Genomic DNA, 20,655 nt, shown 5'->3' on the forward strand with positions numbered 1-20,655 from the left:
TTTCTATTCATTCAATTTTAGTGTGTTTTCTTCTTTTCTATAATATGTTTTATTGTTTAACGATAGTAATTTAATTTCGAGAGAGAATTCTATTCGGGAAAATCCTAATATTTATCCCATAGCATATAGTAAAGTTCAGTTATATATATATATATATATATATATATATATATATATATATATATATATAAATATATATATAAGCGGTTGCACATGTTCTTTATAATGTTGACAAATCTCATTGATGTTTAAGACAGAGTGTAATTGAAGCTAGAGGTCTTCAAACAATCTTTTGGAATTCCCATGGGTATTTATTTTGCCCCGTTATCAGCAGAATTTTTTGCATTTTCAAAATACTTCTACATGTGAAGAAGAAGTCTCTTCCAACGACCTTTAATTTGATATATGTATTTAGGTATATCGATGACGTTCACTCATTCATTCCATTGAACTCGAAATAAAAGAAACCAGAGTCTGACACATCTATTTCATACTTGAAGGCTTTACTAGAGAGACATTGATGTCAAAACAACTACATGGCAACTATATGACAAACGTGATGAATATAACTTTCTATCATCACCTTCCCTTATTTATGCAGCAGTATACCATTATCACCCCATATGGGATTTGTATGTCTCCCAGTTGATTTGATACGCAAGAGCATGTTTTACTTGCAAATAATTTCTAATTACTGAAAAAGAAATTAATGATACAAAGGTATAAAGTCAACATTTCGCAAATTCTATGGTCGATATACAATGACCTTGTTTGCAAATACAATCTGTTGTAAGGTCGAATATTAACTGATGTATTTCATACATCCGTAGGCAATTTTTATACCCCCCGCTTGAAAAGTGGGAGGGTGTATAGTGATCGGGGTGTCCGTCCGTCCGTCCAGCTGTACGTCCGTCCGTCTGTCTGTTACGCTTTGGAGTACCTATCTATTATCCGCAACTCCTCTCATACCACTGAATGAAATTTAATGAGACTTTCACAGAATCTTCGATCTGACACTTATCTCGGGTCTCCCAGGGCAAAACTTGGACTTTGCCATTATAATCATATGGGAGGCGGGGGTATCATTTAGTGAGCTCAATGCTCACAGTACCTCTAGTTTTCATTCTGAATTTCTACGGATTTCTCCATCAACCCGATTATGACAAGGAGTACACGGCGGGTCTGACAGGTCGACTGGGATACTTACTCCTACAGGGCACCTGATCCAACCTCTGATGTTTTCAGAGGTCCATGTTTTTTCTCCTTCGTGCCTGGTTAATTTGTAATAGGGGTTTTGGAACATAGAAAAAAAAAGGTTTTTTTTTCAACCACCAAATGGCAACAGGATTAAATTGTTAAACTCCGCAACCTTATTTCACATCTACAGGACGCCACCAATTATATTCCAATCCGCAACCTTATTTCACATCTACAGGATGCCAAAGTCCAAGGTATCATCGCAATAAAAATATCTTGTTTCATGAATCTCAGAAACTTCTTATCACTGTTTTGACCGAAACCTGAACATTTCTTGTCAATTATTACAAATATTTAGATAAGCTGTCATTTACCCTTCATAACTTTGAAATGTGTGATAAGAATTTATCTGTTCCGTTACATGTAATATGTATCGTTGGCTTACGGTATTTCTAATTCTCCAGACAGCCTGGACGATATGTGTTATTGGTGAGTTACTATAAATTTAAGAGTTTCAAGAGTCTAGATGCACAGAGCAGGGATTTCGGAAATTTATACTGTATATACATCTTCAAGCGCTTCTTTTGATTAAGAAACTAAAGATTCTCAGAATGCCAAGAAAATGCATCCAAAGAAAGACAACCTAAACCTGCTCAAAGGCTAGGCAATTTAGGTTTCTACCCAAGGTTTTAGTGTTATCCCACTGATAGATAGATAAACAAGCAAAAGATAAATAAAACCTCCCTGAAACAATAAATTCATTCCTTTTATGACTTTTTTTGTTTTTGTTATAAATATTTAGTTATCACTGAAATGAAGACGTAATCTGATTCTTTTTTCTTCTCAGCACTATGCCCAGTAACTTGGATAAGCAACGGAAAGAAATGTTACTATTTTAGTAACGTAACCTTAAACTCTGAGTTAGCCACGGTCAGTATTTCTTTTAAAAATGGGGAAAAGTAAATTTTCAAGAGAGTTTTTTGAGCCAACATTTCTGTATCTATTGAAAAACCATCGTATTTGTATTCATCTCTACCCCCTTAACATAATTTTTTCTGATTTGTTGGTTACAATAATTAATGATTTTCTCAGGATTTGCTTTCGTTAATCAGAGCGCCTGTTTAAGTTACGGAGCAAAACTGGCCGAACCACAGACGTCACAGGAAACGGCGTTTCTGGGAAACCAAGTGAACAGAATAAGTAAGAAAGATTAACTTTGATTTTTTTAAAGCCCATTGTAATATCATTTTTTCAAAAGTTTGAGTTATATTGATTACTAGTACTCTAACAACAATACTATAATTAACTGTAGATAAATATAGTAAAGTTTCAAAGTTATTACCGTAGTAAATCAAAGTATTCAAAGTTCTCATTATAGTGTCATAGTGATCACTATAGAAATCAAAGATTTCAAAGTTATTACTATAGTGTCATAGTTATCACTATAGTAAATCAAAGTTATCATTGTAGTAAATCAAAGTTTTCAAAGTTATCACTATAGTAAAAGAAATTGTCAAAGTGATCATTAAGGTAAATCAAAGTTAAAGATTTATCACAAATGTATATAATGTTCTGTGATAGAAGTCTCAATTAATTTCACATTAATTGCACAACATAGATAATATCCAGTCTTACAGATTTTCTCATTTTGCCAGTTATTTGTTGATGTCTTGTATTTTAAATAATTCCATGCACGTTGCATGCAGTACAATTATTTTAAATTTTACTTTAGTGATTCTTTTTGAAACAGTCATGTTTTTCAATGACTGCTTCTGGCTTAACATTTCTAAAATGAATATTGTTTGTCTTTCATTTTACTTGGTCTTTTTTATATTAGTAAATCACATTATATTTATAGCATTAAGTACATCAAACAAGATGTATAGAGTTATCATCTTATATACAACGTTAAAAAGTATATTTGATTGATAACTATAATAAATCTCAGTTTTCTTAGTAATCATTATAGTAAATAGAAGTTTTCATAGTCATCACAGTAGTGTCATATTATCAGTATAGTAAATCAAAGTTTTCATAGTTATCACAATAGTGTCATAGTTATCACTATAGTAAATCAAAGTTTTCAAAGTGATCACTATAGTAAATCAAAGTTTTCATAGTTATCACTAAAGTAAATCAAAGTGTCAAAGTTATCACTATAGTTAACTATAGTTTTCATAGCGTCAAAGTTATCATTACAGTTAACTATCTTAAACTATAGTTAACTATAGTATTTTTTTGTAAGGGCACTTGTTCCTGTATCAAGTTTTGAAGTGATGTCAAATTTCTATTGAATTGTTAATTTTAAATTAATCGAAGAGTATTATTTGTAATTGTTTAATTTCTTGGAAAAAATATGAATATTTTCTACATCCTTGATATACCTTTTTTTCTTTTTAAATTAAAAAGATAATGGATACTTTTACATCGGAGTGGATGACCGAGTTCAAGAAAACAATTGGGTGTACACGTACGAGTAAGTCATAGTTTTGAATTTATTTATCTTAATTCGTTTATTGTTTGTACATTACATCCACTACAATTCATTATTTGCAGACAAAATTCAATAAATTCAAAATAGTTTTTGTTTTACTGTAATTTTGTACTTTAAAAATTTCATTTGAAATATTAAGACAGTTTAATATATTCGTACTTATCTGCCTGCAAACTGAAAGGGAAAGGTTCTTTCAGATTCCACGAAATAGTTCTTACAAACTAACACTGAATAATTTCTTTTTGCAAAATATAGTCAATCTAGAGTTCTTGTGTCTGACTGGGGGCCCTCTGAGCCAACTTACACAACCAACGAAAACTGTGTCGTTATAGCAGAGAAGTCCACAAACAGAGGTCATTGGGCTGACGTGGACTGTAATAGACACGAACATTTCATCTGTGAGAAAGGTTAAGTGTTTTTATTATGCATACGACAATTCTTAAAAGGCATGGTTGAAATACATGTATTGCTTATTTTTATTTCCAATACAGTATATGCTTTGGCTGAAATGAGAATGTAAAATCACCAGTAAGAGATTAGAGTAATGAGTTCTGAATTTTATTGATAAACCGATGTCTTTCAGATTTAAAAAAATGATTTGTACAACAGTAAAGGCATTTAGAATAAAACCATATTATATTATACAAAAAGTCATTCATGACAAATGACATTGAAGGTAATAAAAGAGGTATTATATTTCTAATATTATCTTCATTTTATTCTAGAAACATTCATATTCTAATTGTGTTCGATAATTAGATTGCAAATGTAGTTTACGTTATAAATTAAATTATGCTGCTATTTATAACTCGGAAGGAGAAATCTCAAAGGGAAAGATTAATTTTACCTATAAATTCTGAATTCGGCTTTCTCTTATTAAGGCCCGTGTCCGCTGGGATGGATTGACTTTCATGACAGATGTTACTTCTTCAGTAAGACTGTTGCTAATTACAGCACGGCCCAGGTATAAAATCGTACCTATAATTAAACTTAAGTGATGTTGTAAACCACAAAAATATGAAAATACACATATGCATTTTGAAGTGAATTTTAAAATAAATCGACCACTTCGGTAAATACTTATTTTCAGGCCATCTGTCTTTCCTTGAATAGTGCACTTGCAGAACCTGTATCTGTAGAAGATAATAGTTTTCTTGGTACACAAATTAACAGAATTGGTGAGAAATTTATAATTACAAACTACTGACAAAATGTTGTAACTCCTTCATTTGTAGCTATAATAATATCAATAAACAAATGTCAAAAGATACCTGAATAGGTACGTTTAATTTGTAAGGAATGAAAGAGGAAAATTTTAAACTTCATGTGAACATTGAATATTGTTTTGTTTAAGTTGGGACGCCTCATTGAATGTGAGAGATTATGGCTTTCATTTCTCATGTGTACGAGAAATTTATTTGTTTATTTATTAATCGTATTTATGAAGAAATATGTATGAACCAATTCAATAAAATTTCTTTTTCCTTAAATTTATTATTTTACCAAATTCAGGCAGTGGGTATTTCTACATTGGAGTTAAAGAGGTGCCCGTTCGACATTCGTGGGTGTATTTGAGCTCTGGCGAACCTATAGAAACCCCAGACTGGGGACTGGGAGAGCCCGACCCCGCAACCAATGAAAACTGTGTACTCATCGCAGAGAAACCAACCAACAGAGGGCACTGGGCGGACGTGCAATGTTCGCGGATGGAACATTTCGTGTGTCAAAAGAGGTCAGTTAAAATTGTAACACTTTTATAAAATTATATTAGTAATAAATAATCAAAACAGATGATACTTAGAGAAATTAATCTCGTCTTTTCTAACCTCGAATCATCAATGGTTGCCAAATGGTACACTTACGTCACATTATTGGGAAAAAAGTACGTGCATTTATGGATCTTCTAGATCTGTCTTAAAATCAGTTTATTTCTTACACTTCATTCAAAATTGATAGACAGTGATTTTCAGTCATAACTTTTTGAGACACGTGAACCCTCTAGACGTGTACCTTTAATGTGTGAAAGTATACATTCAACACTGTTAGCGTTATCAATGTATTTTTATTTCCAATTATTTCAGCTTACGGGAGACAATCCCAGGTATCATCGGCTGATAACTGGCTTCAGATTCATTTGCAAATATTTGAATAAAGTATCAAGTGTTCAGTTTCTTGATTAAAAAAAAATCCTTTCATGATAATGTCAACACAGAAAATAAATATAGATAATCAAAGATGACAGAGATTACCTCTACAAAACTGTTATCATTAATTAAGAGAAAGTCCCATATCAAACAAATGTTGTAGTGTGCATTTCTGGAAGCAAGTTTTATGCAAATTTGGTCTGGGTAGGATTTCTAGTTACCTGGGGATAGACTGCTCCAAAAATATTTCTGTTCAGTCATCTGGAAAATGTTAACAAGATTCAGCATCATCGGAAGAAAGTTTGAAAGATGCAGCATCCATGCAACTTTGGTCAATATTATTACTTTTATTAACCTTGGAATGAATCTCTCTCCCCCCCCCCCCCCCCAAAAAAAAAAAAATTGACCTGATCATGCTTCCAGAAAAATGTAGGTCGGATCCAAAATCCAAAGCAAGTCTTGTAGCTTTCTTCTCCATATAAAGCATCAATGCAAGTTTGATCCAGGTGGGGTTTATTTTTTATTTTATAGAATGGAACTACTCTAAAAATTTATATTTGCCAATGCCTTTCCTTATATAACAATACTAACATGGCCGTAGGAACCAGGGGGCACGGGGGGGGGGCGTGCCCCCCAATAATTTTACCGATATATAGTTGACTATAGAAAACGTAGCTATTATATGCTTGTGCCCCCTCAATAAAAACGTCTGATGACTTTTTTTTTTTTGCTTGTCAAGGAATTTTTTGGTAGTTGATAGTGCCCCCTCAACTGAAAATGTATAGTTGTGCCCCCCCCCCCCCCCCAAACTGAAACTGCTTCCTACGGGCCTGACTAATTAAACTGAAATTCAATTTTCAATGACATGCAGTTGGTCACATGATAAGACTTTTTTGCGTATGGAAAGCAAACTGCACGAGCCATTTGGAAACTTCCGATTGTGACGTCACATGACGTCGTGGGTACGTTATGTTGCATTTCCATAGCAAAGTCTAAATAATGCCTGTATTTCACGAATAAAAAAGTAAAATATAAATATAAGAAATAAAATATCATTTTTTTTAGAGTTTTATTGGATTATGACATGAAGTCGGTACGTGATAAATCTACTATAACGCCCTTCGGGCGTTATAAGATTTGATCACGTGACCGACTTCATGTCATACTCCAATGAAACTCTAAAAATGATACCTTATTTAAGAAATGAATTTAAATTTTGAAGATTCATGAGGACATGAACTACGACGCTTCACGCCGGCATATTTCATGAAGCGCGTTAGCGCTTCATGATAAATATGCCGGCGTGAAGCGTTGTAGTTCATGTACCTCATGAATCTTCAAAAATTAAATTCATTTCTTATATTTACATTATTTTTCTGATGAGTTTCCACAAGTTACGCCATTCAACTGTCATTTTCTAAGCAAAACAGTTTGCACTATAGTTTTGACGTCAAGTACGGTATTATGACGTCACAATGGAGATATTCTTGCTCATCTCATGGTAGTTCATGAGAAAATGAACAATCATCTAATTTGCAAAGAATCTTAAGGAAAAATACTTGGAAATGTAAATATTTCTTAATAAACACCCAAGATCAATAATATACCACCTGTCAATCATTAAAAAAACACTATCTACTGGTCTGATTGACAGGCCATTTACCTGTGCTTCCTGATGTCCTGAGATTGGATGTTTCGATAACAATTACCTGACCACGAGACAACCTCTGTTTTGTCGCTTGGGTACACTAAACTCAATTTGCCATCATCGGGAACAATTTAACGACCCCCCTTCCCCAATAAAATGTATCACACAAAATGGAATAAGATGTGTTTGTAAAACACTGTTGCCCCCGTATGGCAACTTATAGCAAAGGTTAAACTTTCTCAAATGCAAATCAAATACGATGTTGGTACCCAAAGTAAGGTCTTGTCTCGAGGAACATACCATACAAATTTATCCTGCTTTGATGGAATAGTACTAGTACATGTATTTGAAAACGTGTGAATGACAATTCCATTGTTTTGGTACATATACAGCAGAAAATATTTCGATCATAATTCATTATCAATAATAGTTTTTGTGTAAAAGTAACGTACCCTTTCATGTCTCATGTTATTGTTGGTGTTTTAAATTCTCACAAATGTATTGAATTCAATACGTTTTTGTTCCAACTGGTGCAAAAATAATTTTATTCACATTAGAATAGTTTTTTCTTATGTACTTTTTATTAGCTACAGGGCCCATCTTTAATAGAAATGTCATCTAGTGCCACATCACCATGAAAACTAGCTCCTCTGGTTGGTTGAAAATCAATTTTGTATGGGTGGGTTTGTACAGGAATAGTCATTCTTGCTTCGATCCATTTGGCTCCATGATTCCCAGTTTGATGCAAAATGTTCGCACTACCACCATTTGACGGCTAAAATCAATTTTAATTCAAAACATTTTTTCCAGAATTTTGTTTTCTTAATTCAGTCTGTATATTCTTATCTACAGATACATGTAAGATAGCATGAATTCATAACAGCAACATATAATGATGATAATAATAATAATTATAATATATTTAAAACTTCAGAGTTAATATTCTTGTTGAGAATTGAGCAGTTTAATTAATTTGATAGGGTTATTAAATACTCGTACATAACCACTGAAGCTCAATCCTATTAACATGAGAGGTAAGATATTTAGGTTGGAGAGGGGACGTGAGTCAAATTAAAAGGGCGCATATCAATCTTGCAAGCTACCTCCCTCATACAGATGTCAATAATGAAAAAGGACGTTTTATTGTTTCGCAATGTAGGAGAAAATGTTAAACACACACAAAATACCTCAATGAGTACATCTAGACTCCCCATATCCACTCCATTCATATTGTACCAAAAGTGCAAGCAGGCCTCTTGCCGAGCAGGTAACTCAGGGGATTGAAATGAACCTTTTAAACCAGCTCGGCCTCCGGAAGTCTCCACAAAAATATAATATCCACTGCCTAGACATTTCAGAGAAAAAGTAAGTTTTTCAGGCGAGAGAGAAGATAGTCAATTAGATAAGTCTCTATCGATGTTTCAAATAAGAAATAAAACTTTCGAGTAATAAAAAAAATAATACTAATATCAGGGGTATAAAAGCTAATAATATCAGGAAATGGAAATCCTGTATCTAAAAAAAAAAATATCAATTACTCCTTATCTCTAATATATTTTTCTTTTTACTTTCAAGTAATTATTAAATACCAGTCAAGAACGACACTAAATATCTATGGGAAGGTAATGACACAATAATTTTATCTGCGGTATAGTCATGAGAACGATATTACCCGTTATATGGTCGTGGGAGCGATACTTCTACCTGTGATATGGTCATAAGACAGTAATGTTACAGGTGGTATGGGTATGAAAGCGATAATGTTACTTGTGGTATGATCATGAGACAGTGATGTTACATGTGGTATGGGTATGAGAACGATTATGTTACCAATGATAAGGTCATGAGACAATAATGCTACTTGTGGTATAGGTATGAGAATGAAAATTTTATGTGTCATGTAGTCATGAGAACAATAATATTACCTGGTGTATGGTCTTTAGACAATAAAGTTTTGTTCGTTTGTTTGTATGTTGTTTTTCGTCCCTCTCGAGAACTTTTTACTCATATGGAGACCCCACCACTTGCCGGTGGAGAGCTGCAAATTTTGTCCTATACTCGGCACTTACGGCCATTGAGCAGTGAGGGGTCTTTTTCGTGCCAGCACCTACTGCGACACGGGACCTCGGTTTATACGGTCTCATCCGAAGGACCGGTCTCCACGTCCCACAGTGGGATTCGACAATAAAGTAACATGTGGTATAGGCATGAGACAATAATTTTACCTGTGATAAAGTCATGAGACAATAATGTTAACTGTGGCACAGGCATAAAACAATAATGTTACCTGTGGTATATACATGAGACAATAATATTACCTGTGGTATAGGCATAAGACAATAAAGTAACCTATGGTACATGCATGAAACAATAATGTTACCTGTGATAAAGTCATGAGACAATAAATAAATGTTACTTAATTGTTAGATGTGGTCATGAAACAAAAATGTAACCTGTTGTATAGCCACGAGACAATAATGATTCCTGTAATAAGGTTATGAGCCAATAATGTTACTTATTATATAGTCTATAAATAGCCCCTATATAATCTATACAAACGCAAACGGTTCATAACACTACATATTCACTGGATTTGAAGTCGTATTCACCGGTGGGTCAGTGCGCGTGCAGCAGCATTGTGACGTCACAATCAATACCCCAACATTGAAAACAAGATGGTTACAACGGCCGGAGCCAGCTGTGTATCTGAGCAGGAAAAATGTTAGGCAAGTGTATCGCAGGATTATTTTCCAAACATTTCGATGTCTTACACACAGCGAAATGAAATCACGGAAGTTATAAGTTGTAATCTATAGGGGTTTTTTTATTTTATTTTTCTACGACAGAGGTTCGTTAATGAAAGGTATTGTCATGCAGCCTTCAGTGTCATTTATTCAAATCCAGACTATATAATAAAACAATTAAGGACTCTTTCGGTGGTGAATATGGTTTGTTATTCACCAGAAAAATATCAATATTGACCTCGGCTTCGCCTCGGTCAATATTGATATTTTTCTGGTGAATAACAAACCATATTCACCACCGAAAGAGTCCATAATTGTGTAGTGTGATAAGGTCATGCAAATTATAATGTTTTATGTGGTAATGTTATGAGAACAATTACTAGTATGTTACCTTTGATAAGGTTATGAAAATGGTTATGAGAAGGAACGATAGTGTAACGTGTGATATAGGTATGAGAACGATAATATTACATGTGATAAGGTCATGATATTGATAATGTTATCTGCGGTGTGGTCATGAGAAAATGATGTTACCTTTGATATGGTCATTAACTTATATTGTTACCTGTAGAATTAAAGCATGAGAACGATAATGTTTCCTGTGGCGTGATCAGGAAAATAACACTGTTACCTGTGTTATAGTCATGAGAATTATAGTGTTATCTGTGATATAGTCACAATAACAATACCCAGCTTTGCAAACCAACAATACTGTTACCTTTTATATGGTCAAAGGAATGATGGTTTACCGTTACTTTGTTCTGCTCATCAGTGCAATACTGTTACCTGTGGTATGGTCATGATCCGGCCCTGTGTCTACGGAAGGTGTCACTCCTTTTATTCGATTCCATTGCAACACATACGTTGAATCATGTCGGGAAGCAAAACCCTGACCTTCACACAAATCCTTCTCAAAGTCACAAGCAATATCAATGTCTAAAAACAAATGAAATAAAGGTTTTTGTAAATAGTCTATGAAATTTTTAACATATTTCATTATTCTAAGAGTGAGAAATTGCAAAATTGATGTTTGTGTCATATTTGAAGAAGCTAAGGATATTTGTACTTTTTCGACATGCACACGTTCCGGTATCGACTTGAACATCATCAATCCCAATATCTGAATGGTAGTTCGAACCACGCACAGCCTCGATCTGGAGGTTGTAATCGTGACTATGTTGTTCCACAAGAAGACATGCATTTTTCCACGCGTCACCTTTGCTTCCACTTTCTTTCCATAACTCTCTTCGGGTATTCGTAACACAGTCCTAAAAATAAGAAGCAATAATTACTAAATCCTTTGATATTATTTTATTGCACTTAATTTTTCTTTGACATTGAACCCCTGTCCTCCGACTTCCAATTAAATCAGCCTATTTATATCAGCCGTAAGCAGAAAATATGAAGTCAGTATGCAAGTAAGATAAACTTCAAAATATCTTTGTTTGCAATTACCGAACCACAGTTTTTAATTTTTTTTTTTTTTTTTCTTTTTTTGAAAAAAGAAAATTCAGTTTTAGTTTTTGGGTTTTCTTGGATTACAAGTTAAATGTTTAAATTAACGATCTTCAAAGAAATACTGAAAGTTTATGTCCCTGCACGTTGCACTTAATTTAAGCATATTATTGATACTCCTCAATATAGAAATGGAAACAGAGTCTCGAAATCTGGAAAACTTGAAAGATATAAAAATAATTTCCCTACATAGCAAAAAAAAAAAAAATAAAAAAAATAAATAAATAAATAAATAAAAAAACAACTTGAGATGGTCCCTTACCTTTGCCATTATTCGCAGTGAACCCATGGTGGAACCGTACATATGATACCAGAAGTTAAGACAAAATGGTTGATCGGAAGGAAGTGTTTTGTACTGTAGAATTGCAGTGTCATTCACTTGAACTGGACTAGACGCTTCCAGATACATATAATAACCGGACGCTGTCAACAGAAATGAACCATCTTCATCACGAAATGTTGTAAATGTACGATTTACTGTTTTCTTACCTCTGTTAGTGTACTTTATTTTTCTAAGTCCTTTATAATGTTTATTTATGTATAATTAATTCACTACACATCGAATTATTGCTCTGGTCAAAGGACTCAAGTTAAGTCTGATTTGTCTGAACGTTCATGTAATCTTGGTAACAAATGATAATGAATGAAAGAAAAACAGTTTTATGCATAAGCTGTGAATAGAACAATTTATCTAAGGTATATTTTGATCACTATTTGATAACTGTTCCATATTTGGTCTTTACTGTGTTAATGAAGTAGATTTTCATGCTTTTAATTATACTTCTCTATAAATTTTATGAGTGTTCCCATAAAAACTATTCGATAACTGTATAGTCAAAAGTATATTAATAAAGTATATTAATTACAATATTTTTGAAGCAGTAAATTTTATTTAAAGATGAAAGAAGAAAATTTAATATACTTGGTAATTTTGGTATCCAAAAATATTTGGCACTTGGTATCCCCCAAAAAGGGATTCCAATTCTTTTGAAAATGCTTACGTACTGGTCCCAAGAGTGTGATCAGATGAAGGCCCTGTAGAACTAGAAGGTGTACTTCCGCTTTGTCTCATCCAATCCCTGTCGTCTCCAGCTGCTATATTCTGCCAATCACATATCTCCGTCGTAGTGTCAAATGTGCAATTCTGTGTCTCTACAAGACAAACCTCTTAAGTACTGACTTGCTTGTTTCTGCTTCATATAATATATTCTCGATTTTTGGCAAATACGAGACTTCGCGATTATTTTGCATTGTGAGTGGGAAAAATGTTATTTACCATTGACTACCAGTTTTACTTGACCTTCATCTCGTCCTATACTGTTAGTGGCAACACATTTGTAAGTTCCAGCCTGAGCTTGTGTCACATTTGGCAAAACCAGAGTTTGTACATTTCTCTCGAACCTGCTACATGCACTTTCTTTAAGCCATGTGATGTTAGGGCGAGGTTGACCAGTAACATTGCATTGTAACTCTACTCTTTCTCCCAGATTCCGCTGGATAGTAGTATTTTTGTTCAATATTTCTGGTTTTTTGTCAGCTAAAAAAAGTTAAATTTGTCTATTTTTATTAGCAATGAAAATTGGCGCTAAATAATTTCTTTATTAAAATATGTTATATGAAAAAAAAAAAACCAAACAAACACGTGATCTGTTCTATCAATTGACTAATTAATGTTTATTTTCAAGATATTAATCATCTTTTTGATAATATATTAATATTTTGTTGAAATGATAAATATACGTATGAATTCTTATTACCAGGAGGACATTCTTTATTGGAGAGAGTGACGTCATCAATGGCGACGTCAGAAGCGGAATTGCCTCGTTTTGCTTCAAATACAATTTGTCGCCCATGGATATCCACAGGAATGTCGACTCTTGCCTGCACCCAACCCATTCTTGAACTTGTTAACTTCAGAAGGGTAGCCTCATCCATGCTACAGGCCTTTTAACAAAACATAACCAATAAAATATGTATTATCAACATTGCACATATTCTGTTTATTTTTGAATTAATAATTTTTTTTGTAGAAGAACACCATTTAGATATGAATAATATTATTGCTAAAGTAACAGCTGTAAGGAAACTTTCGTTTTCTTTATAGTTTAAAGTGTGTATTTCATGTCCATGAACCTATTTTAATAGAATATACATACATTCACATTCATGTAATCCATATTTGAATGTACTGAATGCAAGATTTTACACTTTGAAAAATCACTGAAAGCAATTAAATGAGAGATACTAGTTCATGCACATGTATTTGTCAATACTAACAAACATGATCTAATTTATTCTAACTCAGTTTTCTTTTCCCCCATGCTTCAAGTAACTGAAAATATAAATATACATGAGAACAAGAAACCCACTTTAGCTTTGACATGGAGGATGGCTCCTGAAGCCCCGTCAACAAAGTACCAAAAGGTAAGGCAATGTTTCTCGTGCGCAGGGACATAGAACGATTCTAGTCGACTAGTTTGACCAGTTGTCATCGAGGCACTGTCTATGTTAACGTAATAGCCGTTTCCTCCTTCCAAAATTAAACAAGAATTCAAAATCAGTTTCACTTACAGTTTATGATTTATGAAGTTGAAATGTTAATACATGTATATAGTATACGCCTACATTCTAGTGTCCATATAAACATGTACGCTAATTAGTTGAAATACTATACAAGTATTATACTGTTTCTTGTAGAACATTTTGCGATTTGAATCGTAGTAGATCGTGGTGTTATGAATAGAATTTTATAATTAACCTAAGTACAAATAACTAGGCAACCTTCATTTTAAGATTTTAACCTTTTCCAGGGGTGTGGTCTGTTGTCGGCGTCCTGAGGTGGCCCGTGTTTCTGGAGAAATCTGCGTCGTCTGATTTACTTTGGTACCAACCACAAAAACCGGACTCAAAGTCACAGGAAATGACGTCAGGATTATCTGTGCGTAAATTATAATATATAATATTACAATGAATATTGCAAAACGTTCTTAATCTAATGAATATTCTTTTTTTTTTTTTTTACTGTTAAGAATATGAATAAAATTCAATTTAATTGATTGAGTTTACTGATAATTTATTAAATTACTAATAAGTCAAGTAATATGTAATGGAAGAACAATTATTAGTATATTTGTCAGACAAAAACACATTTTTGTGTATAAAATCTGAAACAATCTTAACTTCAATGATAGTAAGTAATTCTTTAGATTTATTTAAAGGCAAATGAAGAACGTTGTGAAAACCTGTAGTTGTGAGTTTGATAGTTTTAAATGCTGTTCCCAAGGCATTTTCTGCTGAACATTGATACGTCCCGATATCAACAGGTTGAATTCTATCCAGTTCTATCTTATCTCCAGATGTCTTAGAAAAATTGGCGAAGCACCCATCGCTGTCAGTCTTGGTCCATGTTATTGTGGCTTCCGGAAGTGTTGCTGTAGAGCAGTCCAACGTCACGTTATCGCCATAGTGTACCGCCATTGTTTTACTGCTTTCATAGAATTTTGGTTTACCTTGATGAAAATATACAAATATAAAATGTTTAATTTTTTTTATTTTAAATTAAAAAGTCTAGCTTTAATTGTTTAAAGTGTATTATTAAAAGAAATTTGAATATCTTTGAATATATATGTACTTACTCATACAGTCACAATTTGTTCTATTCCCAGAATTTCCACGTGGTCCAGCGTCACCTATCGCTCCCTTGACACCCTTCTCACCTTGATTGGAAATATTCAATTACAAAATCGTTTGAACGCACCGAACGTTTTCCCCTAATGATTGTTTTAAGTGTTTCTCTGAAAAGTGATTATACCTTCTTGTTTCGAAATGAATCAATTTAATTTAAAGTAAATGGTAATCAGTTCCTATTTTGATGCTTTAAACAGAGAACAAATAAAATCTCTTTTTCAATTAGACTGGAAATGAATTTTTAGAAGACTGTGCAAATTTTTCAGCAGATGTTTTATCAACACACTCAAAAACCAATAATCATTATGGCTATCGACTAGAAAATACATTGGAAGTAAAAAAAACACATATATTCCACATTTTTCGGCAATTTCCCAAACACATTCAAAAATATATGTTAATGTTTTTACCTGTCGTGCCAGGTTCACCTTTGGTACCTTTGGGTCCATTCAGTCCAGGTTTTCCTACAGGACCAGCCTGACCTTTATCGCCAGGTGCCCCTTTAACTCCATTTACTCCTGGTTCACCTTTCATACCCACTATCCCTGCCTCTCCTTTATCGCCAGCGATTCCCATGTCTCCTTTTACCCCATTCACATTTCGTTGTCCCATATCTCCCTTATCTCCCATAATTCCCTTTTCTCCTTTTTCTCCCGGCATTCCTTTTTCGCCATCATAGCCTTTATATCCTGACATCCCTTTACTTCCGATTTGGCCCTTATCTCCTTTAAAGAAAACCGATATAATTGTAGACATCACGAATTTTAAACCTAATTTATTAATATGCTTAAATAGGGGAAAATTTGCTGCAAGTTACATTCTTTCATATTCTTTTCAAACTATACCGAAGGATAAAAAAAGCTCATACCTTTTTCTCCAGGCAAACCATGTTCTCCTTTTAGTCCTACGAAAATCAGTAAAGGAGGCCAAAATAACTTAATGATAAACCAATAGATATTTAAAAAAAATAGTTATATTTATTTCTTCATCCTTTAACAAGGATGTGTTTGATTTTGCAGACGGAACGTTAATTCTTGAGTTGTCTAAGCATAAAAAAGAACTGTTATTTTAGCCAATTACTCAAATTGATTTGTAAATCAGATCACAAAGAATATATTAATGTGAATAAGGTTATCAACTTGTGCTAAATTTATACTCATGTCGCAGAAAATCAATCTGATTCAGATCTTTATCCGTCTATTCCGATAAAATAAATTGAAATTTGAATTTACCCAAATTCAAATTTTATTTAAAGTGTGGAAAACATATCATTGTAAACCTTTCAGATCATTGTACATGGTTTGATACGCTTTTGGTATATATATATATATATATATATATATATATATATATATATATATATATATATATATATATATATATATATATATATATATATATATATATATATATTAGATTAATGTTAATCTTCTGGTTTTTTGTATACATATTACATGGATATATCCTTTAGATTATTGTACCTGCTCATTTGATATGCATGTAGATTATTACACACCTGGTAGATTATTGTACACGCACCTTTAATACAAATTATTGTATCAGGAGTACAACGTTCCAATAAAAGCTGCTCCTGAAAATGAAAAATATACATGTATATCGTGAAATTTTCATTATTGTAAGCAAAATGCTGCTTGATTGAATATACCCCGTTATTAAAACATGTTCGTTATGTAATCGTTTGTTAATTTTGGTTGTTATATTGCAAACTTGAAGTCCCTGTAAATTTAAAAAAAACAATCCGATATGTTACCTTTATGTTAAATAATTTGTATATTTTCAACTTATTGGGACAGTTATTTTCAACTTATTGGACAGTGCAAGGTAAACGGAAGTACAAGTTTTTATAGCCTCAAAGTGTCCAATAAGTTAAAAAAGCTGGTTTTCATTGTTTAAAAACAGCTTTAGTTGGCAGAGTACATTATGAAGACAAAAGCTTACAGGAAACACATCATCACTACATGTAAGCGTGTATTCTTAACACAAAGGATTTCATATTTTAAGTAACACGTAATTCTATGAGAGAAAGAACTAATCTCTGTCCGATGGCCTTCGATCAGTTTTCTCTTTCACAGAATGTAAAGTTTTGGGTTTCTATCGATCAGTTTTCTCTCTCAAAGAATGTACAGTTTTGGCTTATATTTTTTACATATATGATTGAATATTCCCAGTACTATGACTGACTGAAATCTAACATTCTAGAAATCAGAAAAGGCAAGGTTTGCTAAATGAGCCATTTATAAAATCATCAAATCAGATAATAAGAAAAGTATTGCTGTTCTTTTGTCAATACGATTATTTAATAACCATCAACGTACAATATTCAACTCACTATTCCGGCGAGAATTATATCTACTCTGAACTCTTTAAGCTAAATCATCTTAAGCTTGTTGACCTCAAAAACAATTATAATACATATATAATGTCATTTACTCATATAATTAATTTGCCTACAGATTCAAAATATCGTATTGACATTTTTACCTAAAATAAAAAAGGGGTCATCACCTGTATTTACTGTATTCAATGATAGAATATTCGTTCACACACTTTCACATCTCTTAATATTTACACAGTATAAATAATGCTCTATTATTTACACTGTTTGAACTCCCTCCATAAGTGCAAGTCCATGCTCTGGTAATTTAAAGTATTGATTTTAATCTTTCAAAGTGTTGATTGTTGGTTCTGTTTTTTCATATCTTTTTTAGGATAAAAAAAGATATGAAATGTAGAAATTTAAAAAAAAAGGCAATGCAAACTTGAAATTTTTACTTTTGTTAAATTTCAATGAAATCAAATCAACTACCTTCCGTACATAACACAATGATTCTAAAACAGGGATATCAAGAAATACTCTTTAAATTACGATGAAGTTTCTTCATTTAATATTTAGTACCTCGATAGATATGTAACAATTATTGTGACATGTTAGTTATAGCATTAATTACTTTCTCCTATCAACTTTCTAACACCATTGTTACGTTTGTTGATAATCGGTAGCTACCTGTGCATGTACAAGGTCTTGAAAAAGTGTTGCTAGGGACGCTGTTTGGCGTTTTCTTAGACTTTCACCTAATCCTGAATATTTCTGGTTAACATACGGCAATATGTCAATTAACTGAAGAAACTTCTCCTACAACAAAAGAGTACTGTTAACATATACATTCATATACAAACATTGAAGTCAGAAAGGGTGTTTCATAATATATGTTACATTTTCAAATTCAATTATTTTTCTTACCTATCATATTTCTATTACAAACTATATATCATTTTAAACATCAAATCCTGCATTTTTGTTCCATGTGAAAAAGTCAAGGAAATCATGGTATTACAATGATAAATTGTTTCATAAACGCCAATGTCATAATTTGAGTATTTTTCGAAATGGACTTAACTTATCAACATATTGCTGAATTGTAAAGATGTTTTTTTTTCAATACATGTCGCCAATATTCAGAAGTTGATGAAGAAAAAAAATTCGAAAAGAATGAAAACTTTTTAGGATGCTTATCAGAAGGCTAGTAACAAAATTAGTGGACAGGGGGACGGGCAATATGTGATAACTGACACGGTACTCCAGAGAGCCGAAGGATTTCAAGAACCGAAGATTTAATTGGTGAACTGGAGACTCTTAAATAATTTAGCAAACTCCTGAGTAAAGTGTCAGATGGATGTTTTTTTCAGAAATTGATGCTGGCAATATCAGCATTGCCAGCATATATTGAACTTTGAAATATGATATACATGTAACACTATATAGCTATCAGCGTACAAAATTTCAACAAGCATTCTGAGAGTATTGCATTAGCAATACTAGTCCCCTACCGGCAAGTGTAATCTGGTTCCCGTTAAAAATTGAAAATGCCATAATTCCGTCAAAAATCAATGAAGCGGAACGAAATGCAAACTTGATCTGTAACTCATCAAGATACACTCACATACCAAAAATCAGCTCAATATCTGCAAGCGTTTAGAAGAAAAGTGCGGAAAACCAAGTGGGACAGACTGACAGACAGACAGAGGGACAGACAGACAGACAGACAGACAGACGGACAGACAGACAGACGGACGGACAGACGGACGGACAGACTCAGAGGAAACCTATAGTCCCCTCCGGTTTCACCGGTAGGGGACTAATAATGCAATACCCCAAGAAAAGAGTTTGATCTCTGCATTCGCCAATCTCAATCAAGCCTTTTTTGTAGGGGTTCTTTAGGACAGGGTCTACAATCTTAAACTACAGATACTGTGTGAGCTGCAAAACGCCCCATAAACCTTCAAATGAGGAGTGTCTAACAAATATGCCTGACAAGGTTATACAAATTTCGGGAAGAAATTTTCATTTGTAGTTGAAATAGTGGAGATCATTAAGAACAAGTAATTTTGGCTTTTGACGTTGTGAAATTCAACGTAACAAAAATGGCATAATTTAGAAATTTCGCTAATTTTCATTAATGTTTGAGATTTCGTCAAGTGTTTAATATTTTGGTTGGTAATTACACATAATTAATCTTATGGATACATGCATCAAATTGATAAAAACACTTGTCTGTATCTTTTTCTTGTGTTTGTCAAATTGAAGATTCAAAATGTAACATATATTATGAAACACCCTGTATAATAAAAGTAAATCTTACCTTTGAATATTCATTGTTCCGACACGAAGCTCGCAAGGTCTCGATATTTATACGTTTGCCCAGTAACTTCCGTTCTATTTCACCAATGTTGCTGAGTTGGTAAATTGTCAGAGCGAGGAAAACGACAGTATTGACGATAACGAAAACGAGAATGACAGACGATAAAAACAATAACTTTTCACGAGAACATTTTGTCTGAACATCATTCGTCACTTTATCGTCTGCCATAGTTTTGCAGCCTTATCATGCCTTTGCACTGTAATCAAAGTGACTGAGTCGTGATAAGAAATTTAGAAGAAATAGGACAATGTGGCGATATCTTTGTTCTTTTGTGTAGGATTGTTACGGTCACCAGTCTTCAAAGAATCTCAAGCCATACCTAGGTCTATGATATACAGCATCCATCTATGTTGCTATCAGAATGCAATCTTTGCTAAGATCTTCCAATAATTATATTGATGTTTCAGTCAAAATTTGATATATCTTATCAAGATAAAAGCACATTTGAAAAGAGATGAAGTAACATACTTGTGTCACAGGCATCAGGTATCATGTGTAACTGATT

General features: G+C 33.0%; 2 protein-coding genes across 2 annotated transcripts; one reads left to right on the plus strand and one right to left on the minus strand.

The window, feature by feature from the left end:
- Positions 1-1,625: 1,625 nt before the first annotated feature.
- Positions 1,626-5,806, plus strand: LOC133184505 (macrophage mannose receptor 1-like). The gene is made up of 9 exons (XM_061319595.1): positions 1,626-1,686; positions 2,045-2,127; positions 2,310-2,397; positions 3,607-3,673; positions 3,947-4,098; positions 4,573-4,655; positions 4,782-4,869; positions 5,204-5,423; positions 5,773-5,806. Exons 1-9 carry the CDS (start codon positions 1,626-1,628, stop codon positions 5,804-5,806), a joined length of 876 nt encoding a protein of 291 aa, XP_061175579.1.
- Positions 5,807-8,042: 2,236 nt separating this feature from the next.
- On the minus strand, positions 8,043-20,355 carry LOC133184630 (MAM and LDL-receptor class A domain-containing protein 1-like). The gene is made up of 17 exons (XM_061319713.1): positions 20,091-20,355; positions 18,455-18,583; positions 16,969-17,020; positions 16,298-16,333; positions 15,840-16,154; positions 15,378-15,458; positions 14,985-15,251; positions 14,544-14,678; positions 14,112-14,272; positions 13,500-13,686; positions 13,019-13,279; positions 12,748-12,894; positions 12,005-12,165; positions 11,294-11,495; positions 11,014-11,163; positions 8,671-8,828; positions 8,043-8,258 (listed from the first exon to the last, which is right to left on the minus strand). The coding sequence occupies exons 1-17, from the start codon at positions 20,316-20,318 to the stop codon at positions 8,067-8,069; spliced, it is 2,862 nt and encodes a 953-aa protein (XP_061175697.1). The 5' UTR covers positions 20,319-20,355; the 3' UTR covers positions 8,043-8,066.
- Positions 20,356-20,655: the final 300 nt, after the last annotated feature.

This window comes from Saccostrea echinata, unplaced genomic scaffold, assembly GCF_033153115.1.
Source record: "Saccostrea echinata isolate AGI-Se365-2 ecotype Australia unplaced genomic scaffold, CSIRO_AGI_Sech_v1 ptg000010l, whole genome shotgun sequence".
Taxonomy (NCBI): Eukaryota; Metazoa; Mollusca; class Bivalvia; order Ostreida; family Ostreidae; genus Saccostrea; species Saccostrea echinata.

Excerpts from the sequence above, each read along its gene's own strand:
- LOC133184630 (XM_061319713.1), bottom strand. The coding sequence starts at position 20,318 with ATGGCAGACGATAAAGTGACGAATGATGTTCAGACAAAATGTTCTCGT. Across the intron at positions 16,334-16,968 it reads TACAATAATTTGTATTAAAG|GACTAAAAGGAGAACATGGT; the intron begins GTGCGTGTACAA and ends TGATTTTCGTAG. Across the intron at positions 14,273-14,543 it reads AGACCACACCCCTGGAAAAG|GAGGAAACGGCTATTACGTT; the intron begins GTTAAAATCTTA and ends TAATTTTGGAAG.
- LOC133184505 (XM_061319595.1), top strand. The coding sequence starts at position 1,626 with ATGTATCGTTGGCTTACGGTATTTCTAATTCTCCAGACAGCCTGGACG. Across the intron at positions 1,687-2,044 it reads CTGGACGATATGTGTTATTG|CACTATGCCCAGTAACTTGG; the intron begins GTGAGTTACTAT and ends TTTTCTTCTCAG. Across the intron at positions 4,870-5,203 it reads TACACAAATTAACAGAATTG|GCAGTGGGTATTTCTACATT; the intron begins GTGAGAAATTTA and ends TACCAAATTCAG.